The 27,545-nt window shown below is 38.5% G+C and overlaps 1 protein-coding gene and 1 long non-coding RNA gene across 11 annotated transcripts in view; both read left to right on the top strand.

Moving 5' to 3' along the window:
• Nucleotides 1-27,545, top strand: part of ATP9B (ATPase phospholipid transporting 9B (putative)) — a 295,138-nt gene that overhangs the window by 46,403 nt on the left and 221,190 nt on the right. For 7 of the 10 annotated variants that reach the window (XM_033178489.1, XM_033178484.1, XM_033178483.1 and 4 more), the window contains 2 exons: nt 6,307-6,415; nt 19,969-20,027. In XM_033178489.1, coding sequence (XP_033034380.1) covers nt 6,307-6,415; nt 19,969-20,027 — 168 coding nt within the window. Of the gene's footprint in view, nt 1-6,306; nt 6,416-19,968; nt 20,028-27,545 lie in introns of those variants that run through there. The other 3 variants (XM_033178485.1, XM_033178491.1, XM_033178492.1) reach the window with 1 other exon arrangement.
• Nucleotides 20,071-21,741, top strand: LOC117064221. The gene is made up of 2 exons (XR_004429331.1): nt 20,071-21,276; nt 21,469-21,741. It is a non-coding gene; the product is annotated as an uncharacterized LOC117064221 (long non-coding RNA).

Genomic DNA, 27,545 nt, shown 5'->3' with positions numbered 1-27,545 from the left:
AAATGATTTTCTTTTGTTCTTTGGTTTGGCAGCAGCCACAATTGATGCTACCTTTCGGATAACAAATGATAGTATGCTTTCACTGTTTATATGCATCTTAACCTTTGATTGAGCAAATCTCTTAAATCCGAGAAGCAAGCTTACGAGGGCATGTTGATTCTTCCAAAAAGCTTTTTAAAACGTTGAAAATCAAGACAGTTTGAAAAATTAGACAAAGTTAAGGAATAATTAAACGTACACTAAATCTAAAGAAATCTCTTTAAAGGAAACTATTTAAAATAATGCAAATTTGAAAATACGTATAGGTGTCTCTTTTTAACTGAAGAAAATGTTCTTCCACAAGAATTCCTCATAAGCCCTTGAGTTCTTGCATTTTCTGTACCAGTTTATATTAACCCCGTTGTGTCCAGTGCCAGTAACACCATGTGATCTTTATATATACATTGACTTTTTTCCAGTCTTTTCTTGTTCTCTAAGGTTCTGTAACGTTGTCAAGAAAAAGATGCTGGTTAACATTTCCAGATTTCTTCTAGCCAAAATCCTGCCACTGAGGCATAAAGCCATTTTACAGTTGTCGGTTGTAAAATTCTGTTTCTGTTGTTCACTAATTTTAAATAAAACAAGTTACTTCAAACTTACTTCCTCTGTTCTCTAACTAAAATTGAGATGTTTTTGAAAACAGTGATAGCTTAATTAATATTTCTTTTTAAGTTACTTTTGGTAATATTATTTATTAGCTTTAGGTCTGAACTAATTTGTGTTATATTTTCCCATATAGAAGAAGTGTAAATTGAAAATAAGTTGATTTCATTACATTATCATGTCTGGATGAAGATTACCTTTCATATTCAGCTTTCAGAACAATTCTTTAAAGCAAAGCTTGTGTAATCAGAGTAACAAAACAGAATGTCATGCTACTATCAAAATGAATGAGATAGAATAGATCTGTCTATACAGAAGATCTTTAGATAAAGACAGCTCTGGCTCTAACAATTTTTAACATTGTATCTTCTAGATAAAATGTCTTCTGCTACTTTGTTAATAGATAATTGGCAACCAGATAGGCTGTGTGTGTCTCAATTTGCTTATCTGTAAATTAGAAGTAAAGATACATACTTTGTAAGACTTTTGCGCCATTTAAAAGGGGTAACTCATTTGGGATACTTGGAAAAGTGTATGGCACATGGTAAGCCGTCAAAGGCAAACCAGTAATGTACCCATCTAACTTTTTCTCCTTTTACAAAAATGTGTATTGTTTTGGACTCGCTCCACATGGTTGTTGGGTTATCTGGAGAAATAGGAGAAAGGCTGTGGACAAGCCATGTGAGAAGTCCATGTTGTCGAGTCTGTCTGACACACTCGTGCACAAATACTGCTGTTTCCAGGATGACAGTAGTTTATATGGCCCTTCTGCTTCCAGTTTTGATTTTTCTAGGGAAGAGTGTTATAGCATAAACCTCTAACCTGGTTGGTACCAAGGTAATGGGAAGACCCAAGTGCTCCTACAGTAAGACTTGCTTACTCCAGTCCTCCATAAACCACCAATCTGTAATGATCCATTTAAGAACTCAGATCTAAACTCTTACGGTAGAGGCTCATTTATTGTAGACTCCAGTGGCAGAAGGAAATGGTGGCCTTAACTTCCCTTTCCTTTAGTCTCTTTTATGTTTCTAGGCTGGCCATTGGGCGTTTCCTCAGGATAGATATGCTGGAGATGGATGTGATGGTGGTGACATCTTTTGGGTGTTGAGAATCCTACGCTTGTGTTCCTTATTCAGAGAAACAGATTTGGAAATGTGTTGTAAAGCAGCTTGGACACTCTCATAGTCCTTGCCTGTGACCAGGATCCTGTTTCCTCTTAACAGTGTTTAACTCCTGTTTTCAGGACTTGGGACCTAACCTTCTTTATTCTGTCTTCTTTAATACTACTTCATTTGAAGTAGGAGCTTAATTTCACTGACTTCCTTGAGTTCTTAGGAACTAGCACATTTTTGTGGTTTATGATTACTTAATGAACTTGGTTAACTTTTGCTGTCTTTAAGCCATAAGTTTAAAGGGGTGAAAATTAGAGTCACCTGGAGAGTTTAACATATGTGTCTGAGGTCTCTTCCCTGGAAATTAGAGGTAAAAGTACACGTTGCAGATAGGGTTGGAGCAAATTTATGTTCCAAAAGTCTTTCAGGTGATTATGATATGCTTACCTGATTAAAAAAACACTCCTTTAAAATATTGTCTATACTATATAAATAAAATGTGCTTGCTAATCACTTTCATTCTCTGTCTCAGTGAGTCACAAACAGAACTTTAAGAAGTTACCTCTTCATCATGAACATGAGTCTGTAGCAGTAAATCTTCTCTTACGTGGGAGTAGCCGCAGACAAGTATATTTCCTGGATTCAAAGATGCATGTTTTTTATGTTACTAAAATTGAGCTGTGGCTTATAAAATGTATATATTTACAATGCTGTTGTCTTCCCACCCAAGACTACTACTAAAATAATCCTGATAATATCTTAAAACCAGTGACATCGTTGAATCAAGGAAATAGAGCATTTCCTCATATGACTCTGTGCTATGAATTTCTTACTTGTGGACATTCAGGTTATTTCTAATTTTTCATATTCATGCTGTGATCCTAGAATTTTTCCTTTAGGATAAGTTTCTAGAAGTAAAACCACTTGGTTAAATGTGTGCAAATTTTAAGGCTTTTGATAACACCAACTTTCTTCGAACTTTTTTGGGGATGTCTGCTGCTTTGGCTTTTCATATTCATTTTCTTTGTTTTTCTGGTGCTCACTCTAGTTCAATAAAATGATGAATTTATATTCAAGTTCTTCTTTGTCTCGAATAGGCTTTTTGATAACTACTTTTATTTCATTGCTGCTTTGTTATGACTTGTTATCAGCTTTGAATAAACTAGCCATCATTCCTTGTATATTCTTCACTCTATTATGGAGACGTTTATCATAATATAAAAATTTCTTCTATTCTTAAAATTTTGTACTTCACATATCTGGCATCACTCTTAGTCATAAAAGACTGAATGTGTTCCCCTTAAGCTTAGGAACAAGGGTGTTTGCTCCCACCAGTTCTGTTCAACATTGTATTGAAGGTAAATTAAATAGGGCAGTTAGAAGAAAATGAAGTAAAAGGCATCTAGATGGAAAGAAAGAAGAAAGTCTGTCTGTCTCTAGTCACAGATGGCATGATCTTGTTTATAGGAAAACCTAGGGAATCTACACACAAAAATATTGTAACTAAACAAAATGAATTAGCAGGGTTGCAGGATACAAGATGAACATACAAAAGTCACTTGTATTTCTAGCAATGACCATCCCAAAATGAAATTAGGATAACAATTCCATTTATAATTTCATCAAAAAGAAAATAATAGGAATAAACTTAAAGCATGAAATTACATACTGAAAACTATAAAAGAATTTTGAAAAAAAATGAAAGGGCTGAATAAGTGGAAAGTCATGTTCATTAGTTGAAGGACAATATTGTTAAGATGGCAGCACTCTCCAAATTGACCTACAAATTTAATCCAACACCTAACAGAATCCTAGCTGCCTTTTTTTTTAATTAAAAAAAATTTTTTTTGGAGAAATTGACAGATTGATCCTAAAACCCATCTGAAAATACAAGGGACTCAGAGTAGCTAATACATCATAGAAAAAAATAGATCAAAGTTGGAGGACTCACACTTTCCCATTCCCAAACTTCCTACAAACTTCGTGATCAAGACAGTATGGTACTGACGTAAAGATAGGTGCATAGATCAATGTAATTGAGAGTCCAGAAATAAACCTTGACATTTATGACACACTGATTTTCAACTAGGGCACCAAAATAGTAACTCTTATAACTCAACAATTAAACCTTGGAAAGAAGTAGGTAAAGGATCTGAATAGACATTTACCTGAAGAAGATATACAGATGGCCAATAAGCATGTGAAAAGTTGTTCAACATCATTAGTCAGTAGAGGAATGCCAGTTAAAACCAGAGATACTACTTCACACCTAGTAGGATAGCTACAATATAAAGGGCAGACAGTAACAAGTGTTGGTGAGGATGTGCAGACCTTGGAACCCTCATTAGTTGCTGGTGGGAATGTAAAGTGGTGGAGCCACTTTGAGGAACAGTTTGGCAGTTCCTCAAAATACTACACACAGAATTACCATGTCACCCAGAATAGGCAAACCCATAGAGACAGAAAAGAGATGAGTCATTGCCAGGGCCTAGGAGTGGGAGGGAATGGGAGGTGACTTGCAATAGGTATGGTGCTTCTTTTTGGGGTGATGGAAATCTTCTAAAATTAGATGATAGTGAAGGTTGTACAACTCTGTGAAGGTACTAAAAAACAAACTGTATACTTTTTTAGTGTTAATTTTATGGCATGTGAATTATATGTCAATAAAACTATTATCTAAAAAAAGAACACAGTGTGTGCTAAAGGACCTAAGTGAGGTCTTACTCTGCTCAGCAGCCGTTGTCTTCAGTGGAGACCAGGGCAAATACATGGCGCATGCCGTGCCATGCCTGCCTTTCTTGCAAGTGGGGCACATCACAAATTGTTTATGGCTTCTTTTTCCTTGAGTCCAAGAGTGGCTTTAGGAGACTTCTCAAAACAATGCTTCCACTTACCCCTGGGAACACACTGGCAAAGATCAGAAAGACATCATGGTATTTCAGGAGACAACTCATAGTTCCCTAGTGTTGAAGGATACAGCCATATTGAGTGGGGGACAAGGCTAGAGATCTGTCTATTCGTAAGGTTAGGGACTTGGGGAGAGCACTGTATTTCAGTAGGAGAGCTGGGGAGAGCCTGGGTCTGGCTGGGGTGCCACACAGAATGCAGTCGGGCTGGAGAGAGGTGTAGAAGGAAGCACAGTTAGCAGTTGGAGGAAGGAGCCATAGTATTGCTTGTAGACGATGACAGTGGGATGGGTAGAGAATGGGGCCATGAGTGGACTAAGGCCAGCTTTGGGGTGACTGGATAAAGAGGGGTGCATGGCACCAGGAGAATGTGCTGTCCAGGAAGCCAGGGGATGGGGAATTAGAAAGAGGGCCTGGTGAACGGTTGTAATGCACAGAGGAAGGGGAAGTTTCTTGAGGTGGTCCACCTTACTTGACAGTAGTTTTAGTCAAGTGGTGGTGGAAGGAAATTGTGGCAAGTGGAGAAGTAAACTGGATGTGAAAAGGTTTCCGATGGTGCCCAGTGCAGACTAAGGGCTTGATGTGCTCAGGGAGAGATGGTTGTAGGGCCGAGGGAGGCTCATGATTAGGGGGAGAGCACACAGTGTGGCTGAAGAGAGATGGCAGAGGGGCTGAAAAGGAGTGAGAGACACAGGCTGTCAGGTTGATTCTGAATGGGAAAGAGACTAGAAGAATCCATGTTTAAGTCATGACTGTTGAAGGGGTTTTCAAATAGGACACATGAGAAAAATACTATTTCAGTAAATATAAGAAACATTCTCCAACAGCATACTTAATTTGGCCTGTTGGTTATACAGAAAACAAAAAACTGAAAATAGATTATTGTGCTTTCAGTGGACATACATCCAGTGTTCTGTTATTTACAGTTTTGACTGAAGCAAGGTCATCATTAATAATAGAGATTGACTTGAAGAATATTTCTGTAACATGTCAGAAAATATATATGCAGCCTTTAAAAATGATGGGCATTAGCTTCATATTAGTGGTATAATGGGCTTCACAATAAATTATGAGGATATGAAATTTTTTTTCTAGATAGCATCATATTAGTATAGTCAGATTTTTACTTAAAAAGTGAGATGAAAGCACTATAGTTCATTCTACTGCAGTTATATAATAATGCACTATGTAAGAAAATTGATGTGTGATTATCTATCTGGGAATTGTTTTGTGTTCCTAAATACTTTTATTCTAGAGTAAGAAAAATTTAAGTGCGGAGATTAAGTGTAAGATTTTTATGTCAGTCGTAAATTTTGTATTTGAATGCCCAACTATTCTAAATGTAATTTGTGGGTTTATTGAAGATTGTTAATTTCTTTTTCTTTGGGTTACTAGGTATTTTCTGACATTTAGCTAGAAGTATATATTAGGAGGTGAATTAAAAATTTTGGGAGTATACTAAGAGTTGTAAACCTTTTACAGTGAATCCTTTTGTAATATATCGTTACTTTTTGACGTTTTTGGTTTTCATTTATTTTATGTTTTAGAGAGTAATATAAATGGAAGGAAAAAAGTTAAATCAAGTAACAATTTTCTCTTTTTTGTTAAAGTTCAGTTTTCTAAAAATACCTTATTTTGTTTTATAGGGATTTGTCTTGGCTGTGACTATGACACGGGAAGCAATCGATGAATTTCGGCGTTTTCAGCGTGACAAGGAGGTGAATTCACAGCTATATAGCAAGCTTACAGTAAGAGGTCAGCAAGATGCTTTAATCCTGTTTAGCTTTTGCTTACTGTAATTATCATTTTAGAGTTAACATAACAAATGTATGAAAACATTTTAATTCTATTACTGAAAATAGTATTATGTGATTGTGTATATCTAATTAATTTCCTTATAATGTATAGTGCATGCAATTTTAGGGTAGACTTTTGTTCATTCTCTAGATGTTTGGATGTATGTCATACACACATATATACAAACGCACACACAACCACACAGGCATGTACATATATTATTAATAATCATATAATGTGCTCTATTGGTATATAAGTATTTTCTGAGAGGCATAATGTCACTTTATCTAAAATCTATCTTGCTATTATATTTTAAACACACTCATAAAGGTCAAACGTCTATACCATGGCACTAACCTATTCTTAAGTACAGAGGCCTTTGAACAACAGAAATGAGTATCGTGATCCGAGATGGTAACTGATGCATGCACGTTTCTCCTTAACCTTCATTCAGGGCCTTAACTCTTGCTTCACTTAACATCTTTCAAGCGCTTGTTTATATGATTTTTCAGTCCATAGTAGTAAAAGAAGCAATGTACTAAGAAGAGAGTGAGGAAAATGATTACAGGTAGGCATGAGACAGTAAAAAAGTGACTGAAAACCTTGGGAATAAGGGAGATACTCAGAAACTGAATAGGTATTCATAATAACCCCAAAGTCTGTTTAAAAAATTTACAGTGGATTTTTATCTTCTGTATGTAAGAGGACATTTACAATGAATTATTTAACTTGAGATGGTACCTTCAAAAATGACTTACTTTTAACACCTTATTGGGCTGTATTTCACGTAACATAAAATTTATCCATGTAAAGTATACAATTCAGTGTTTTTTGGTGTATTCATAAAGTTGTGCAGCCATCACCATCACCGTCATTTAAGTTTAGCACACTTTTGACATTCTCAGAAGGAGCCCTGAATACATTAGAAGGCAGTAGTCATTCTCTGTTTTCCTCACCACCCTACCCCAGCTCCAGGCAGCCGCTGTTCTCCTTTTTTGTCTCTGTGGTTTTGCCCACTCTGCACATTTCATATCAATGGAATTATGCAATATGTGATCCTTTGTCACCAGCTGCTTTCACTGGGCATGTTTTCAAGATTCATCTGGTAGTAGCTTTCATCAGTACTTTATTTCCTTTTGCTGCTCAGTAATATTCCAACGTATGATAGAGCACGTTTTGTGTATCCATTCATTAGTGGATGGACATTTGGGCTTGTTTCTACTATGTGACTGTTGTGAATAATGCAGCTATGGACATTTGTGTACAAGCTTTTGTGTGAAAATTGTTTTCATCTATCTTGGATACATACCTAGGAGTGAAATTGCTGGATTATTTGGTAACTCTATGGTTAGCGTTTTAAAGAATTGTCAACCTGCTTTCCTAATTGGCCACACCATTTTACATCCCTACCAGCAGTGGATGAGGGTTCCAGTTTTCCCAAATCCTCACATGTACATTACCCTCTGCCTATTTGATTGTAGCCACTGCTTTTTGATTGTAGTGGGTGTGAAGTAGTATCTCATTGTGGTTTGGGTTTGTATTTTTCTAATGATTAGTGATGTTGAGCATCTTTTCATTTGCTTATTAGCTGATTAGCTGTTTGTATATCTTTTCTGGGTAAATAACTGCTCAGATCCTTTGCCAGGTTTTTTTTTTTTTTTTCTTTTTTTGAGACGGAGTCTTGCTCTGTCGCCCAGGCTGGACGGCAGTGACACAATCTCCATTCACTGCAGCCTCCGCCTCCCAGGTTCAAACAATCCTCCTGCCTCAGCCTCCCAAGTAACTGGGTTTACAGGTGCCTGCCACTGTGCCTGGCTGATTTTTTGTATTGTTAGTAGATACGGATTTCACTGTGCTGGCCAGACTGGTCTTGAACTCCTGACCTCGTGATCCACCCGCCTCGGCTTCCCAAAGTGCTGGGATTACAGGTGTGAGCCACGCCCATCCCTTTTGCCAACTGACAACTGGGTTGTTTAATTCATTTTGTGTATGGGGTAAGGTGTGGATCCATATTCTCTTGTATGACCAGTATATTATCACAGTCACACATATTTTGAGTTATCTTGTGTTTTATTTTCTGACACTTTTTTGGGTGTAGGACTTTTCTATGTATGTTGCTGTTACTTTACTTTCTTCTTGTTTATGGCTGCTTATTTTTGTTTTGTTCTGTTTTGTTTTTAGTAGAGACAGGGTTTCACTATGTTGGCCAGGTTGGTCTCAAACTCCTGGCCTCAAGTAATCCACCCTCCTTAGCCTCTCAGAGTGCTGGGATTACAGGTGTGAGCCACTATGCCTGGCCTTTCTTGAAGTGTACTTAAATCATTTTTGTTTCCGTGGTCTAACATCTGAGCAGCGTTTGAAAAGAATCCATCCCAGTATTTCATTTAGAAACATTCAGTATACATCATAGTATTAGATTGGTGCAAAAATAGTTGCACCAAGTAATTTTGTCATTGGAACTAATAGCAAAAACTGCAATGACTTTTGCACCAACCTGTATTTCTGCTATGTAATGATATTTCATGAGCACTTTCCATTTATTATCTCATATTTTTAGTTCTCTGTGGCTGGACCAAGGTAGATATACTCAGGCATGGCCACAGACTCAGGAGTGGTTATAAACATACATATACACACACTCAAGTAGATATATAAACTCATTACCACTGTTTTTTCTCAGGTCCCCCTTAGAGGGTCTGCATGAATTCATTTCTTCATGATATGTTGACTACAAGTCTTTCCATCCTTCCTTTTCACTTGATATGTGTGTGCCACCTCCAAGTCTAACCAGTGCTTCTAACCAGGGAGATACTTCTTAGTCACTAAAGCCGACTGAGGTCTGCCCCCTGCAGCCCTTGAACAGCCCTTAGCTGGGCCTGGCTGATGGGACTTGACTGGTGGGCCTACAGCTCCTGGCCTGGCTCCAGCTCTGGCTCCAGCTGTCTGTTCTGCCTGAAGTGGGAAATTGACTCCTCACTGCTGATACTGCTCCATCTTTTCCTTGGCAGTAGCCCTTTCCTTTCTTTTTTTTTTTTTTTTTTTTTTTTTGAGACGGAGTCTCGCTCTGTCGCCCAGGCTGGAGTGCAGTGGCCGGATCTCAGCTCACTGCAAGCTCCGCCTCCCGGGTTCCCGCCATTCTCCTGTCTCAGTCTCCCGGGTAGCTGGGACTACAGGCGCCACCACGTCGCCCGGCTAGTTTTTTGTATTTTTAGTAGAGACGAGGTTTCACCGTGTTAGCCAGGATGGTCTCGATCTCCTGACCTCGTGATCCGCCCGTCTCGGCCTCCCAAAGTGCTGGGATGACAGGCTTGAGCCACCGCGCCCGGCTGCCCTTTCCTTTCAAAGTAAAAAGTATTTTCAAAAAGTGAATCTGATGCCATTTTATGGCTTAGAACCCTTGAGTCGCATGTGACTCTCCAACTCCCTGTGGCCTGGCTCTGGCTGCCTGTTCCAGCTCCTGTGATTTCTGAAGTGTGGTTGCACTGGTTTTTCCTTTAGTTCCTTGAATAGGCCTCTCCTTCTCCCTCTTAGAGACTGGCTTTTAAAGTAATAGCCACTCTGCCTGGGGGTTCTTGTTCTGTCCTGTATTGTTTGGCCACTTCCTACTCAAAACTTCAGGTTTTATTAAAAGATTATCTTAGAGAGGTCTGCCTCGATTTCTTCAAATGTTACTCCCCACCCCAGCCCACACATACGTCCCATGGCACCTGTACCTCCCTGTGGGAAGTGGCATTACTCTGAAGACTACTTCAATTCCTGGATTCTCAGTTTCATGAGCATGGGGTTCTGGTTTCCCCTAGAGTAAGCAGAGTCATTGGCACGTGGTGAGCAATCAGTAAATGGAGAGCGTCAAGAAAGAAAAAAGTTCCAGATCTAGATGAAAGTGCTGAGTCCGGTCTAAGGCCAGGGGCTGCCCTGTGAGGTGGCACCAGTTTGCGTTTCCGTTGTGCCCACAAATGTCCTTCCGACACCCTTGCCCACTCACTCCAGTTAAAAAAAAAGTCATTGTTCATTTGTGATCTTTTATAAATTACTTATTTAATACCTTTTGTTTCTGTTTTTACCTTATTAGAAAAAATTTCATTGTTCATTTGTGATCTTTTATAAATTACTTACTTAATACCTTTTGTTTCTGTTTTTACCTTCTTACATTTTTACCTTATTACAATTTTTCTACTAAAAGGAATTTGCCTTTGTCACATGTAGCAAATATTTTTACCTTGACTTATTTTTTAAAAATCATTTTTCTTGGATGTAATATATAATTTTTACATAATTTAAATCTCCTGATCTTTTGTGATTTTTACTTTAATCTTAGAAAGTCTATTCATTCCCAATATAAGTGAGCTTTGTGTTTTCATAAAGTGTTTCTGGATTTTCATTTTTTGTAGTTAAGTTTTACTGCATTCGTAATTTTTCACTTAAGATGTATACTATGTGGAGAAGGGACCTTTCTTTTCTTTTTTCCCCCACAAATGCTCAGCAGTTGTTTTGAAACCATGTTTAAAGTTAGCAGAGTTCTTCCCCAAACCTTTGAGACTTAACCAGGTTTCTTGTCCAAGGACTCGGAATATGAGCTGCCTCCCCTGAATCTGTGCCTCTCCGCCTGAGCACAGTATGGGCCTTGTGTGCACCAGGACTGATCTCAAGATGAATTTTATGTTTTATGTTACTTAACATGAAAAGCCCCAGACTCCAAGTCATCCTTCAGATTCTCCATTTTAATCACCATGGGATACTGTGTATCTTTATTCTTACCCTTGGTCTTTTTTCACTGGGTTTCCAGAATTCACATTCTTTTTTTTCTTCATAACCTGAAGCTTTTCTATCTATGGATTCCTCTCTGAATGTGCCTTCCTGCTGTCACTAAACTGTGGCTCTATTCTGAGGGCCCACGTCCTAAACAGACTCTTGGTGGCCCTAGTTTTGGCTCCTGTAGCCTTAGTGCCACTCCACCTGCAGTTAGGCCCCTCTCTCTAGCTCATTCTCTTTACTGCCCGGACTCCAGTTATTTTTCAACCTCCAGTTTATTGACTGCATCCTTTCTACCATTCCTAGCCCCTTCGATCTTCTATTTGAAGAAGTCCAGTTGGTCAATTTTATTTATGATTGTGCTTTTGTTTTTCTAAGAACTCTTTACCTAACCCACGTTTACAAATGTTTCCACTGTTTCTCCTGTTTTCTTCTAGAAGTTTTTTAGTTTTAGGATTACACTTATGAATATCCATTTTGAGTCTATTTTTCTCTACTGTGCAGAATATGGGTTTTTTTTTTTTGCATGTGGACATTCAGTTGTTGTCAGTACTGTTTTTTGAAAAAGTGATCCTTTTTCTACTGCATTGCCTTTGAACTCTTCATGTGAGTTTACCTCTGGACTGTCTTTCTGCTCCATTGATCTGTTTGTCTGTCTGTAAACATCATGCTCTTTTGGTTACTGTTGCTTTATCATAATTTTTGAAATCAAGCCCTCAACCTTTGTTCTTCATTTTTGGAGTTGTTTTTGTTAGTTGTAGGCCTATGACTTTTATAATCGGCTTGCCAATTTCTACAAAAAAGCTTTCTGCAGTTTTGAATGGGATTTCTTTGGATCTGTAAATCCATTTGGCAGAGAACTGACATTTAAATAGTATTTAATCTTTTGACCCATGTGTGAAATGCATCTTTCCTTTTAAAATTCTTTTCTCAGCAGTGTTTTGTTGCTTTTTGGGGGTTAGTTGTCTTTTATCTCTGCTTTGAAGATTTTGTTCATGGTTTTGAGCGATTTGTTTATGATGTGCCTATGTGTAATTTTCTTTATGTTTTTATGCTTGGGGTTCATTTAACTTTTTGAGTCTGTGGGATGTAAGTTTCATTAAATATGGAAAGTATTTAGCCTTTATTTCTTCAAATATTTTTTTCTTCCCTCTCCAGTGTCAAGGTTTCCAGTTATACCTGTGTTAGACTGTTCGAGGTAGTGACACTCATGGATGTTTTTAAATTTTTCTTTTAAATTCTTTTTCTGTTTTATTTTGCACAGTTCTATTGCTGTTATTCAGATTCACTATTCTTTCCTTCCAGAATGTCTGTTCTGTTGTGTGTTAGTCTGTTCTCAGGCTGCTAATAAAGACATACCCAAGACCAAGTAATTTATAAGGAAAGAGGTTTAATTGACTCACAGCTCAGCATGGCTGGGGGAGGCCTCAGGAAACTTAGAACCATAGAGGAAGGAGAAGCAAAAACGTCCTTCTTCACATGGTGGCAGCAAGAAATGCCGTGCAAAGAGGGGAAAAGCCACTTACAAAACCATTAGAACACACTATCATGAGAACAGCATGAGGGTAACTGCCCCATGATTCGTTTACCTCCCCCCCGCTCCCTCTGACAACTACAATTCAAGATGAGAGTTGGGTGGAGACACAGCCAAATCATATCATACTGTTAATTTCGTTTGTTGTGTTTTTTTATCTCAAGCGTTGTTGTTTTTGTGTCTGGAAGTTTGATTTGGGTCTTTTTTGTATCTTTCATGTCTCTGACTTTCTGATCATTGGAATACAGTTTTCATAGCTGTTTTCATGTCCGTGTCTGCTAATTTTAACATTTGTGTCCGTTGTGGGTCAGTTTTGATGGAATGTTTTTTCTCCTCTTGTGGGTCATCTCTTCTTGCTTCTTTGCATACCTATTAATTTTTTATTGGATGTCAAACATTGTGAATTTTACCTTTTTGGGTGGTGGATATCTTTATATTCCTGCACATACTGTTGAGTATTGTTGTGGGATGCTGTTGAGCTACTTGGATAGGCCTTGCTTTGTTACATCGTTGGACAGATCTGGGGCATGCTCCATGGGGTTGGTTATTCCCCAGCATGAGGCCAGACGTGGTCTGTGAGTCATGGGCTTCTCCAGTCTGGCTGGAAGGGCACTTTGTGAACATGGGCATTCTCTGTTCTTTTGGATATCCCCCTGTCGCTGCCTTCCTTTCTGGACACTCACTTTTTCTCAGCATCCAGGCATGTTCTCTTTCAGGAGCTCTGCTCTGGCCCTTCCTTCTGCCTGCATGCTCTGTCTTAGATGCCTGTTCGTGGCCTCCCCACTGTTTCCTGACTCCTGGCTCCAATGCCTCCTTTTCTAGGAGTCCTCTCCTAACCCTGCAACAGTCACGAATGCCCACCTTTGCCCTCCGCCAGCATCCTGTGCCATGTGCTCTGCCCTCATCTTTCCATAGCACCTGCTACATTCCAGCAGCCATTACACCCTTTAAACATGTGCTGTTGTCACTAGTGTAGTACAGGCGCCTGCAGTAAGAACTGGAATGTAGTAGGTGTTGAGGAAATGGGTTAAGTACTGCCTTCAGATTTTGTGGGGGGGCTCCTGTATTTCTTTCTTGAAGTATGTTTCTGAATGCTTTAATACATTTTAGGATTTCATCCATTTGAATTTGCTTTTGTGGAGCGTTTTACAGCCAAGAGTAGTAATGCCATCTACATCATAAGATAAATTGTAACTTTTTGTTAAACTCGAATTTTTACCAGTATTCACTTTTATTAGGTAAGAAATTTTAGAATTAGCTAGAAGATAACAGTAATTTTGTTCAACTCAGTTTCATGTAATTATTATTAGGAACATTTATATGAAATATGTGGATGTTGTGGCCTGCAAAGAAACGAATATGCTCAAGTGGCACAGTTTTACATGAGCAGGCTCAGGCCTGGACCTCAGGGTTTTTGACTTACATTTCAGAGCACCTTTGCAAGCGGAATGGAGAGGAATCCTAGTTTGTTCACTCAGCCACTTCTTCACAAAATGTTTGTTGTGTACCTGCTTAGGGCTTTGGCACATCCCATTTACTTACTTAAACAATATGCCTCAAACTCTACAGAGACACATGGATGTGAGTAATTTGGCAATGAGACTAGTTGAAGGTCTTAGAGATCTAAGTTTTGTTTACTTTGATCAGCATATTTATTTAGTTTAAATGTGAGGTGGTAAACTATCATCTCAACTAAATTTGTTTATAGAAAAGTAAGTTATACTATTTCACTTTAATGAATGGATACTAAGATTTAATGCTTAATTACTAGAAGTATTAGAACCTTCTGTTCATTGTTGTTGTTCTTGCATTAAAAAAAAATCAGTATTGCCTGGGTGTGGTGGCTCATGCCCGTATTCATAGCTCTTTGGAAGGCTGATGTAGGTGGATTGCTTGAGCTCAGAAGTTTGAGACCAGTCTGAGAACACAGTGAAATCTCATCTCTACAAAAAATACAAAAATTAGCCAAGTGTGGTGGTGCGTACCTGTAGTCCCATCTGCTCCAGAGGCTGAGGTGGGAGGATCACCTGAGCCAGGGAGGTTGAGGCTGCAGTGAGCCGTGATTGTGCCACTACAAACTGGGTGACAGAAAATAATAAAAAAAAAGTTACTTATCTACCAATCTTATACCTTGTGTGTGTTTGGATATAAATACATTTTTATCCTTAGTTGCTAGTATTTGTGTTTAGTAGGTCTTACTTTGCTTTGTGCTTTAATCCATTATGACATGGACTCATTTTAACTACTTAGGACTAGAACGGTTGTAAATTCCTTTGATTTTAAAATAGGTTAATTTTTTTATAGTAAATCCACAAATCAGTAATGTGGTCATTTATTATCATTATCAATCTGTTCTGTACATAATCATGTGTGCTAGACTTGGACACAACTGCAGTGCGGTGGATGGGGTTTACAGCAGCGTCACTGCAAACACGTGACTCCCTCGTGCTGTGGTGGCATGTCGGCTACTGCATCACTGGGACAGTAAGAATTTTTCAGCTCCATTGTCATCTTATTTTCCCCAAAGTGGCTCTATTTTATTTTGTTTTTATTTTTATTTTTTAAATTTTTGTGAGTACATAGTAGGTATATATATTTGTGGGTTACATGAGATATTTTGATGCAAGCATTCAATGGGGAATAATCACATCAGGGTAAATGAGATATCCACGCCCTCAAGCATGTATCCTTTGTGTTACAAACAATCTACTTACACTCTTTTAGTTATTTTAAAATGTACAAGTATTTTTGACTGTAGTCACCTTGTTGCTCTAGCAAATACTGTCTTATTCATTCTTTCTATTTTTCGGTACCTATTAACCATCCCTGCTTCCCCCACCAACTCCCACTAACCTTCCCTGCCTGTGGTAATCTCTAGTCTCTGTCTCCATGAGTTTAATTTAATATGGGTAAATTTTGGATATGCATTTGGAAAGAAGAAACTACATGTCGTAAAAGTATATTTCAGTTGCACTTTAAACCTATCATAGGATCTGAAATTTAGTGGATATTCAGATACTTAAATATTGATAGCATTTTAAGCACATTATTTACAGGTGTATATAAAGTACTACTGGTGTTTATATGGGTTATTAAAAGCTTCACAGAGGTTGGATTTGCTGTGTAATTAATTCTGGGAAGAGAGGGACTTCAATCCAAGGGAGCAAGTGCTGGGGAGCTTCTGCGAGTCAGTAGAGGGCACCTTACAGTGGAGGGACGAGTTTCCCGGCGAGGTAGAGCCGGGGCCAACAGAGATGGAGGAGCCAGTTGGTAAAGACTGGCAGTTAACTTAGGGTCCGTTTTGAGGAACTTACAGTTTTTGATACATATATGATTGTCTTCTAAATAATTATCATAGAATGGAATTTTTTGGGGGGATAAACACAGTCCTTAGTTTTTTCAACTCATTCATTTGGAATTAGGGAAATTATGATGTTATATTTTCTTTACACAGGCAGAAATTAATGACTGGTAGTGGGGTTGGTGGGCAAGGTTATATGTTTAAGAAGCATTGGCTTAAGAATAGGTAGTTATGGCTGGGTGTGGTGGCTTACACCTATAATCCCAGGACTTTGGGAGGCCAAGGCGGGTGGATCATCTGAGGTTAGGAGTTCAAGACAAGCTTGGCCAGCATAGCGAAACCCTATCTCTACTGAAAATACAAAACAAAATTAGCCGACCGTGGTGGCGGGCGCTTGTAATCCCAGCTGCTCGGGAGACTGAGGCAGGAGAATCGCCTAAACCCAGGAGGCGCAGGTTGCAGTGAGCCGAAATCGCGCCACTGCACTCCAGCCTGGGCAACAAGAGCGAAACTCCGCCTCAAACAGCAACCAAAAAAAAAAAAAAAAAAAAAGAGTATATAGTTATTTGATACACATTTGCATCTTTCTCAGAGGAGCCTATAGAACTTGTTCATGGGAGCAAGTGAGATGAATGCTTTTCCTCTATGAGAAAAAACCCACTTAATACTAGTATGTTTCTGAAGAATAATGGAAGGGAACATTTATCGCTAGAAAGATGTACTGGAAATATTTAATTGAAATAGTTTAGAGAGCGGAAAGTACTGTTGTTACCTTACTTGGTGATACCGTTTGGCTGTGTCCCCACCCAAATCTCATCTTCACTTACAGTTCCCATAATCCCATGTGTCATGGGAGGGACCCAGTGGGAAGTGATTCAGTCATAGGGGCGGTTACCCCCGTGCTGTTCTTGTGATGGTGGGTGAGTTCTCATGAGATCTGATGGTTTTATAAGGGGCTTTTCTCCCTTGGCTCGGCACTTCTCCTTGCTGTCACCGTGTGAAAAAGGACGTGTTTGCTTTCCCTTCGCCATTATTGATTGTAAGTTTTCTGAGACCTCCCCAGTTATGCTGACCTGTGAGGCAATTCAACCTCTTTCCTTTATAAATTACCCAGTTTAGGGTCTGTCTTTATTAGCAGTGTGAGAACGGACTAATATACTTGGTAATAGTCACTATTAACTAGTTCATTAAAAAACAAAAAGCTGATAATACATGACTTACTGAATGTGCACTTGATAGTATATTGAATAGGTAGTTTTAAGAAAAAAAAGTCATTAGATTTAAATGCTAGCATTTACATTGAAATATCTTTGCTGCTGTATTTAGAGCTTCCTTCTCTATCAAGTGCAGCTCTGAGATTATTAAATGTTGAGTGTCCATTTCATAAACACTTTGTGTCATTGATTGCTCTGTAGGATTATTGAGGCCAGGTGACAGTTGTGTGTTTTGTATGTGCACAGTGACTCTTAAAATTGAGAGATTTTTTCTGTTGTTACCAGACTCTCTCAAATATGATATTACTATATTACTAGGATCAGTTGTCAGCTCAGTTAACAAAGTATTGGCCAGAAATCAAATACTTAATGTAAGTGTGGGTTGTTAGAATGTGCATTCGTGCTGGACCTTCACTGGTGGACAGGTCTGTGAAAGTGGGTAATTTTCCTCCTGTATCTTCTCTGTCCAGTGCCCTAAATGTTCTTTGGCAAAGAGGACAGCAAATCAGTTATTCAGGATGCTAGGACTTGATAACAGTGTGATCATTTTTTCAAAATTTAGATGTGTGTACTTTGAGCAGATACATAAGGCAGATGGTCATACTATTTTGTTACTGTACTCTGTTTAGCTTTCTGATACTTTGTTCATAGTGTAATATTAACATTTTGAGAACTTTTTATGCTATATTTCATCATAAACTTTTTTCCTTAAACAGGTAATTGAAGATAATTTCCATAGAAATGAATCATAATCACTATATGCCTGAAAATTAAAGGCTCTTAAATATATTCTCTCTCTTTACTGTGTTACAGAATAATAAATCTTTCAGAAATGTTAGATCTTAATTACAGAGTCAAAAAGGATATGTTTTATCTTCAAAATGTTTTAAAATTGTTTACTGTATTGTGTGCTGTGACTATAGTATTTCCTTTTCTCTCCTTTTAAAATGTGTTGGTTTCAGAGAATGTGAAAAAAATACAAGGAAGGAAGGGTGGATTGGATAGGCAGGAGAGAGAGTGGAATTAGATGATGAAGTAGGAACTCTAGGTCAGTGGGGCGTCTCTACTGCCAGATGCTTTGCTATGAAAAGCGTAGCAGCGGGGGTGGAGGCCTGAAGCCTGAGTGACCGTGCTCACAGGAATTAAAGTGGACATTGTTTTGTGAATCTGTTTTCTGGTTGTGTGTAGGCATATACTTAGTGGTTTTAAAGCTACATTAAGATTTGTTTCACACATAATTCTAAAGAGCATTGCTATTTTATAATATAAATAAAAATAGCTTCAGCGCTTATTGGCTTATATAATTGAGGCATGTAGAAAAAAATACAACATAATGCATATAAAAGTTTTGATATCTCCAAACCAGATCTTCAGGAACAATGTGATACTACTGAAATACAGCTGCTTTAAGAGGTGTTTGGGAAATCAGATCTTTTAATAAGATCTTATTAAAGATCTTTAAATCTTTAAAGTCAGTGTAACGAGTGTGATGTTAGTTTTTGATAGTTGTCAACATAAACCGAATGTAAAAGGAAGGAACATTTTCCCTTGTTAGGACAGTAATTTCAAAAATGTAAAAATTAACACACAAGGCCATTGCTAGTCATAAGAGAGTGAGATGGATAGAGTGAGGAAGTGAGGGATGGAGGTTGGGGGAGTCCCAGGGGGAGAAAGAGGGACAGATACAGAGAGAAAGGGAGGAAGGGAGAGAATGAATTTGCCTGTTTTGTTACCTAAGTATGTCTCAAATTATGCATGCAACATTCATCTACTCTACATCCTATTATACATGATATTTTATAGATATTTAAGTATATATGAAACTTTATCAATGACTATTCTACATTAGATATTTTGTAGATAAGAATTTATTCACATAGATAAATCACTTTTAATAATAAAGCTTTAGATATAACTTTTTCAGTCCTCTCCTGTGTTGGTAAAGCTATTAATAGAGGCTGATTTTATATATAATTTGCTTTATTTCTTTTTTGGTCAGTTATGTGCTAATTAATGCCATTTATTATATTAACTTAAGGAATTTTTTTTTTTTTTTTTGAGATAGAGTCTCGCTCTGCCGCCCAGGCTGGAGTGCAGTGGCCGGATCTCAGCTCACTGCAAGCTCCGCCTCCCGGGTTTACGCCATTCTCCTGCCTCAGCCTCCCGAGTAGCTGGGACTACAGGCGCCCGCCTCCTCGCCCGGCTAGTTTTTTGTATTTTTAGTAGAGACGGGGTTTCACCGTGTTAGCCAGGATGGTCTCGATCTCCTGACCTCGTGATCCGCCCGTCTCGGCCTCCCAAAGTGCTGGGATGACAGGCGTGAGCCACCGCGCCCGGCCTAACTTCGGATTTTTACATCTCTGTGTTAAGTTTTAATTATGCTCAAATCATTTAGTAATATTTCTGGTCATTGTCGACTTGCCTTGGAACTGAAACAATGACAAAGCATGGTAAGAACCGTCTGAGTGTTGCCCCCTTTTAAATTACTGTGAAGAAATTCTCCCTCTGTGTTTTTATTGGGAGATAAAAAGTTGTGTTTGGAAGTTTACTAAGAGAAGTTAATTATTAGTGACTGAAAGTAGAAGTACAGGGAAATTTCTGAAGTATTTTTTTCTGCATCTGATTTCTAAAGTAATTATTTTTTAATGGAAAGTTGAACTTGGGTGTGCCACTGTTTCCTTGAGTTGACTGTACTTCTTCTTTTTTTAAGGTAAAGTGCAAGTTAAGAGTTCAGACATACAAGTTGGAGACCTCATCATAGTGGAAAAGGTTGATGAATTTTTAATATATTTTAGACCTATATATACTGGTTATTAATGTTTAGCCTGATTGCAAGTAACTTCTGAATTTGAAAGAAATTGTTTGAGACATATATTTTGAATCATAATATCCTGTGTAAGATTTGTTGTATGTGAAGAAGAATCTAGATTTTTATATATTCAGTTTTGCTAAAGTATATTTCAGTGTGTGCAAGCAGTCATATTTTTTTCTGAAATAAGATGGTTAACTGCTTAACATTGCATTATCAAGATTATTTTATGTCATCACAGACTTGTATTCGAACCTATTTATTGTACTATGCTTCAGTTTTCAGAACTTCCTCCTACAGAGATAATCATCCCTCAATATCCATGAGAGAGTAGTTCCAGGACCCTGCCAAGAATACCAAAATCCACTGATGCTCAAATTTCTTATATAAAATTGCACAGTCTATGCATTAATAAATCCTCCGTGTACTTTAAATCAGTGGTCCCCAACCTTTTCAGCACCAGGAACCAGTTTTATGGAAGACAATTTTTCCATGGACCAAGGTTCAGTGGGCTTGTTTTTGGGATGAAACTGTTCCACCTCAGATCATCAGGCATTAGATTCTCATGAGGAGTGTGCAGCCTAGGTCCCTTTCGTGGGCAGTTCACAGTAGGGTTCGTGCTCCCATGAGAATCTAATGCTGCTGCTGATCTCGCAGGAGGTGGAGCTCAGGAGGTAATGCTCCCTTGCCCTCCACTCTCCTCCTGCTGTACAGTACCATTCTTAAAAGGCCCAGGGTTAGAGACCTCTGCTTTAAATCATCTCTAGATGATTTATAGTACTTAATACGATGGAAATGCTATCTAAATAGTTATACAGTATTTTTTTATTTTTGTTTTCTTATTTTTTATTTTTTTCCTGAATATTTTCTCTCAATGCTTCGTTGAATCCCCATCTGTGGAACCCATGGATACAGAGGGCCAACTGTAGTTATATTACACATAATTATTGGATATGATTCATATGGTTAAAACATTTAAGAGGGAAACGTGAATAGAAGTAAAAGCATTACAAAAGAAAAAGTTTAGATCTATGTAGGAAGAAGCTGTAAGGAAAACATCAGGTCCGACGTGGAGATCGTCAGGGCTGCTGGTGGTGTGGAGAGTGACTGAAGGTGCGGGCTGCATGTGGGGGGAGCTGGTGGTATGGAGAGTGACTGAAGGTGCAGGCTTCACGTGGGGGGAGCTGGTGGTGTGGAGAGTGACTGAAGGTGCAGGCTTCATGTGGGGGGAGCTGGTGGTGTGGAGAGTGACTGAAGGTGCAGGCTTCACATGGGGGGAGCTGGTGGTGTGGAGAGTGACTGAAGGTGCGGGCTGCATGTGGGGGGAGCTGGTGGTATGGAGAGTGACTGAAGGTGCAGGCTTCACGTGGGGGGAGCTGGTGGTGTGGAGAGTGACTGAAGGTGCAGGCTGCATGTTGGGTGAGTGCATTCAGAGTGGTCTCATCTGCCTTGTCCCCGACCATATGAGTGCTGTGCACAGGACACCTGTGTCTGTGTTAAGGGAGTTTGATCTCAAGTGCTCTCATCTGCCAACTTCCATGACTGTGTGAGTAAAAAGAGCTCAGGTCATACACAGGAAGGGAGAAATTGGAAACCCAGGAACAAATATCGGAGGAAACCAACTGAAAACAAGTAATAAAATGCAGACGTACATTCTAATGGTCTAAATACAGCAATCAAGAGACAGAATAGATAAAAAACACACCAAAAACCCAAGGTGCATCTCTATGTTGTTTATACAAAAGTCTCTTCAAAGAGTGGGGGCCAATATTCAACGTTCTTAAAGAAAAGAATTTTCAACCCAGAATTTCATATCCAGCCAAACTAAGCTTCATCAGTGAAGGAGAAATAAAATCCTTTACAGATAAGCAAATGCTTAGAGATTTTGTCACCACCAGGCCTGCCTTACAAGAGACCCTGAAGGAAGCCCTAAACATGGAAAGGAACAAGCGGTACCAGCCATTGCAAAAACATGCCAAAATGTAAAGACCATCGAGGCTAGGAAGAAACTGCATCAACTAACGAGCAAAATAACCAGTTAATATCATAATGACAGGATCAAGTTCACACATAACAATATTAACCTTAAATGTCAATGGACTAAATGCTCCAATTAAAAGACACAGACTGGCAAACTGGATCAAGAGTCAAGACCCATCAGTCTGCTGTATTCAGGAGACCCATCTCACATGCAGAGACATACATAGGCTCAAAATAAAGGGATGGAGGAAGATCTACCAAGCAAATGGAGAACAAAAAAAAGCAGGGGTTGCAATCCTAGTCTCTGATAAAACAGACTTTAAACCATCAAAGATCAAAAGAGACAAAGAAGGCCATTACATCATGGTAAAGGGATCAATTCAACAGGAAGAGCTAACTCTCCTAAATATATATGCACCCAATACAGGAGCCCCCAGATTCATAAAGCAAGTCCTTAGAGACCTACAAAGAGACTTAGACTCCCATACAATAATAATGGGAGACTTCAACACTCCACTGTCAACATTAGACAGATCAACGAGACAGAAAGTGAACAAGGATATCCAGGAATTGAACTCATCTCTGCACCAAGCGGACCTAATAGACATCTATAGAACTCTCCACCCCAAATCAACAGAATATACATTCTTCTCAGCACCACATCGCACTTATTCCAAAATTGACCACATAATTGGAAGTAAAGCACTCCTCAGCAAATGTACAAGAACAGAAATTATAACAAACTGTCTCTCAGACCACAGTGCAATCAAACTAGAACTCAGGACTAAGAAACTCAATCCAAACCGCTCAACTACATGGAAACTGAACAACCTGCTCCTGAATGACTACTGGGTACATAACGAAATGAAAGCAGAAATAAAGATGTTCTTTGAAACCAATGAGAACAAAGATACAACATACCAGAATCTCTGGGACACATTTAAAGCAGTGTGTAGAGGGAAATTTATAGCACTAAATGCCCACAAGAGAAAGCAGGAGAGATCTAAAATTGACACTCTAACATCACAATTAAAAGAACTAGAGAGGCAAGAGCAAACACATTCAAAAGCTAGCAGAAGGCAAGAAATAACTAAGATCAGAGCAGAACTGAAGGAGATAGAGTCACAAAAAACCCTCCAAAAAATCAATGAATCCAGGAGTTGGTTTTTTGAAAAGATCAACAAAATTGACAGACCGCTAGCTAGACTAATAAAGAAGAAAAGAGAGAGGAATCAAATAGACGCAATAAAAAATGATAAAGGGGATATCACCACCGACCCCACAGAAATACAAACTGCCATCAGAGAATACTATAAACACCTCTACGCAAATCAACTAGAAAATCTAGAAGAAATGGATAATTTCCTGGACACTTACACTCTCCCAAGACTAAACCAGGAAGAAGTTGAATCCCTGAATAGACCAATAGCAGGCTCTGAAATTGAGGCAACAATTAATAGCCTACCCACCAAAAAAAGTCCAGGACCAGATGGATTCACAGCTGAATTCTACCAGAGGTACAAGGTGGAGCTGGTACCATTCCTTCTGAAACTATTTCAATCAATAGAAAAAGAGGGAATCCTCCCTAACTCTTTTTATGAGGCCAACATCATCCTGATACCAAAGCCTGGCAGAGACACAACAAAAAGAGAGAATTTTAGACCAATATCCCTGATGAACATCGATGCAAAAATCCTCAATAAAATACTGGCAAACCGGATTCAGCAGCACATCAAAAAGCTTATCCACCATGATCAAGTGGGCTTCATCCCTGGGATGCAAGGCTGGTTCAACATTCGCAAATCAATAAACGTAATCCAGCATATAAACAGAACCAAAGACAAGAACCACATGATTATCTCAATAGATGCAGAAAAGGCTTTTGACAAAATTCAACAGCCCTTTATGCTAAAAACGCTCAATAAATTTGGTATTGATGGAACGTACCTCAAAATAATAAGAGCTATTTATGACAAACCCACAGCTAATATCATACTGAATGGGCAAAAACTGGAAAAATTCCCTTTGAAAACTGGCACAAGACAGGGATGCCCTCTCTCACCACTCCTATTCAACATAGTGTTGGAAGTTCTGGCTAGGGCAATCAGGCAAGAGAAAGAAATCAAGGGTATCCAGTTAGGAAAAGAAGAAGTCAAATTGTCCCTGTTTGCAGATGACATGATTGTATATTTAGAAAACCCCATTGTCTCAGCCCAAAATCTGCTTAAGCTGATAAGCAACTTCAGCAAAGTCTCAGGATACAAAATTAATGTGCAAAAATCACAAGCATTCTTATACACCAGTAACAGACAAGCAGAGAGCCAAATCAGGAATCAACTTCCATTCACAATTGCTTCAAAGAGAATCAAATACCTAGGAATCCAGCTTACAAGGGATGTAAAGGACCTCTTCAAGGAGAACTACAAACCACTGCTCAGTGAAATCAAAGAGGACACAAACAAATGGAAGAACATACCATGCTCATGGATAGGAAGAATCAATATCGTGAAAATGGCCATACTGCCCAAGGTGATTTATAGATTCAATGCCATCCCCATCAAGCTACCAATGACTTTCTTCACAGAATTGGAAAAAACGGCTTTAAAGTTCATATGGAACCAAAAAAGAGCCCGCATTGCCAGGACAATCCTAAGTCAAAAGGACAAAGCTGGAGGCGTCACGCTACCTGACTTCAAACTATACTACAAGGCTACAGTAACCAAAACAGCATGGTACTGGTACCACAACAGAGATATAGACCAATGGAACAGAACAGAGTCCTCAGAAATAATACCACACATCTACAGCCATCTGATCTTTGACAAACCTGAGAGAAACAAGAAATGGGGAAAGGATTCCCTATTTAATAAATGGTGCTGGGAAAATTGGCTAGCCATAAGTAGAAAGCTGAAACTGGATCCTTTCCTTACCCCTTATACGAAAATTAATTCAAGATGGATTAGAGACTTAAATGTTAGACCTAATACCATAAAAACCCTAGAAGAAAATCTAGGTAGTACCATTCAGGACATAGGCATGGGCAAGGACTTCATGTCTAAAACACCAAAAGCAACGGCAGCAAAAGCAAAAATTGACACATGGGATCTAATTAAACTAAAGAGCTTTTGCACAGCCAAAGAAACTACCATCAGAGTGAACAGGCAACCTACAGAATGGGAAAAAATTTTTGCAACCTACTCATCTGACAAAGGGCTAATATCCAGAATCTACCAAGAACTCAAACAAATCTACAAGAAAAAAACAAACAACCCCATCAAAAAGTGGGGAAAGGATATGAACAGACATTTCTCAAAAGAAGACATCCATACAGCCAACAGACACATGAAAAAATGCTCATCATCACTGGCCATCAGAGAAATGCAAATCAAAACCACAATGAGATACCATCTCACACCAGTTAGAATGGCAATCATTAAGAAGTCAGGAAACAACAGGTGTTGGAGAGGATGTGGAGAAATAGGAACACTTTTACACTGTTGGTGGGATTGTAAACTAGTTCAACCATTATGGAAAACAGTATGGCGATTCCTCAAGGATCTAGAACTAGATGTACCATATGACCCAGCCATCCCACTACTGGGTATATACCCAAAGGATTATAAATTACTCTACTACAAAGACACATGCACACGTTTGTTTATTGCGGCACTATTCACAATAGCAAAGACTTGGAATCAACCCAAATGTCCATCTGTGACAGACTGGATAAAGAAAATGTGGCACATATACACCATGGAATACTATGCAGCCATCAAAAAGGATGAGTTTGCGTCCTTTGTAGGGACATGGATGCAGCTGGAAACCATCATTCTTAGCAAACTATCACAAGAAGAGAAAACCAAACACCGCATGTTCTCACTCATAGGTGGGAACTGAACAATGAGATCACTTGGACTCGGGAAGGGGAACATCACACACTGGGGCCTATCATGGGGAGGGGGGAGGAGGGAGGGATTGCATTGGGGAGTTATACATGATATAAACGTCATGCACATGTACCCTAGAACTTAAAGTATAATAAAAAAAAAAAAAAAAAAAAAAAAAAAAACAAAAGTCTCTTCAAATGTGGTGACATAGATAGGATGAAAGTAAAAGGATAGAAAAATATATACAATGTAAAATTAAACAAAAGTAGTAGGAGCTATATTAATGTCCAAGAAGCATACTTCAGAGTGAAGAAAATTACTACATACAAAAAGAGATATATAACAATAATAGGATTAATCCATCAGGAAGATACAATGATCCTAAAGTGGTACTCACCATACAACAGATCCATAAAATTCGTGAATCAACAACTGTCAGAGCTGAAAAAAGTAGACAAGTCCAGTTACAAGTGGATACTTCAGCACCACCCTTCAGGCATTGGATAGAAGTAGTGGACAGACGCTCTGCAGGGATGTGGAAGATTTGCATAGGACCAACCAGCAGGAGTTGTCTAGCATGCATAGACCACTGTACCTGTCAGTAGGAGAGAACACATTTATTTCAAGTGTCTATAGAACATTCACCAAGATAAGACAGATTCTGTACCATAAACCTCAACAAATTGAAAAGAATTGAAATGACACAGAGTGTGTTCTCTCACTATAATAGAATTCTTAAAAATCAGTAACAAAGGCAACAGGAAAACTCTAAAACATGTGGAAAGTAAACAGCACACTTTGAATTTATAGGATAGATAGTAAGTCTCAAGGAAACAATACATACAGCTGAATAAAAATGAAAATTCTGCATTCTGGAATAAGTGGGATGCATGTAAGGGCAGTGCTGGGATTAACTGTAGCATGAAACTCCTATGTGGAAAGAAGCAGAGGTCTTGGGTCAGTAATCTAAATCCCTACTGCAAGAAACTAGGAGAAGACAGCAAAGTTAAACCAAGGCAAGCAGAAGGAAGGCAATAATAAAGATACAAGTAGAAGTCAGTAAAATGGAAAATAGGAAGACAAGACAGAAAATCAATGAATACAAAAGCTGATTCTTCTAAATAAGTTAATCAAATTGATAAACCTCTAGCAAGCAAGACTCATCAAAATAAAAAGAATAATGTCACAAATCACCAGTATCAGTAATGAAACAGAGGCTTTCACTATAGATCCTGCAGCCATTAAAAAGACAGTTACGAAATACTACAAACACCTCGATGCTCATAAATAGAAGAAATGGACAAATTCTTCTGAAACCATAAAGTATAAGAATTCAGTCAAAATGAGATAGATAGTATGAATAGTCCTGTAGCCAGTAAAGAAGCTGAATTAGTAATTTAAAGCTCTAGGAAGGAAATATCTAGGTCCAGGAGAATTCCTTAAAACCATTAAAGAAGACTTAGCATCAACTTCACACAATTGTTTTCAGAAAATAATTGAGAATGCTACACTACCCAACTCATTTTATGAGGTCAGGAATGTCTTTATCTCAACACCAGAAAAAAAACAGTACAATAAAAGAAAACTACAGCCCAATTGATATCAGCAATA

Source organism: Trachypithecus francoisi, unplaced genomic scaffold, assembly GCF_009764315.1.
Source record: "Trachypithecus francoisi isolate TF-2019V2 unplaced genomic scaffold, Tfra_2.0 Lachesis_group19, whole genome shotgun sequence".
NCBI classification, from domain to species: Eukaryota; Metazoa; Chordata; class Mammalia; order Primates; family Cercopithecidae; genus Trachypithecus; species Trachypithecus francoisi.
The sequence above is the reverse complement of the archived record's forward strand: the minus strand, read 5'-3'. Positions and strand labels throughout refer to the sequence as shown.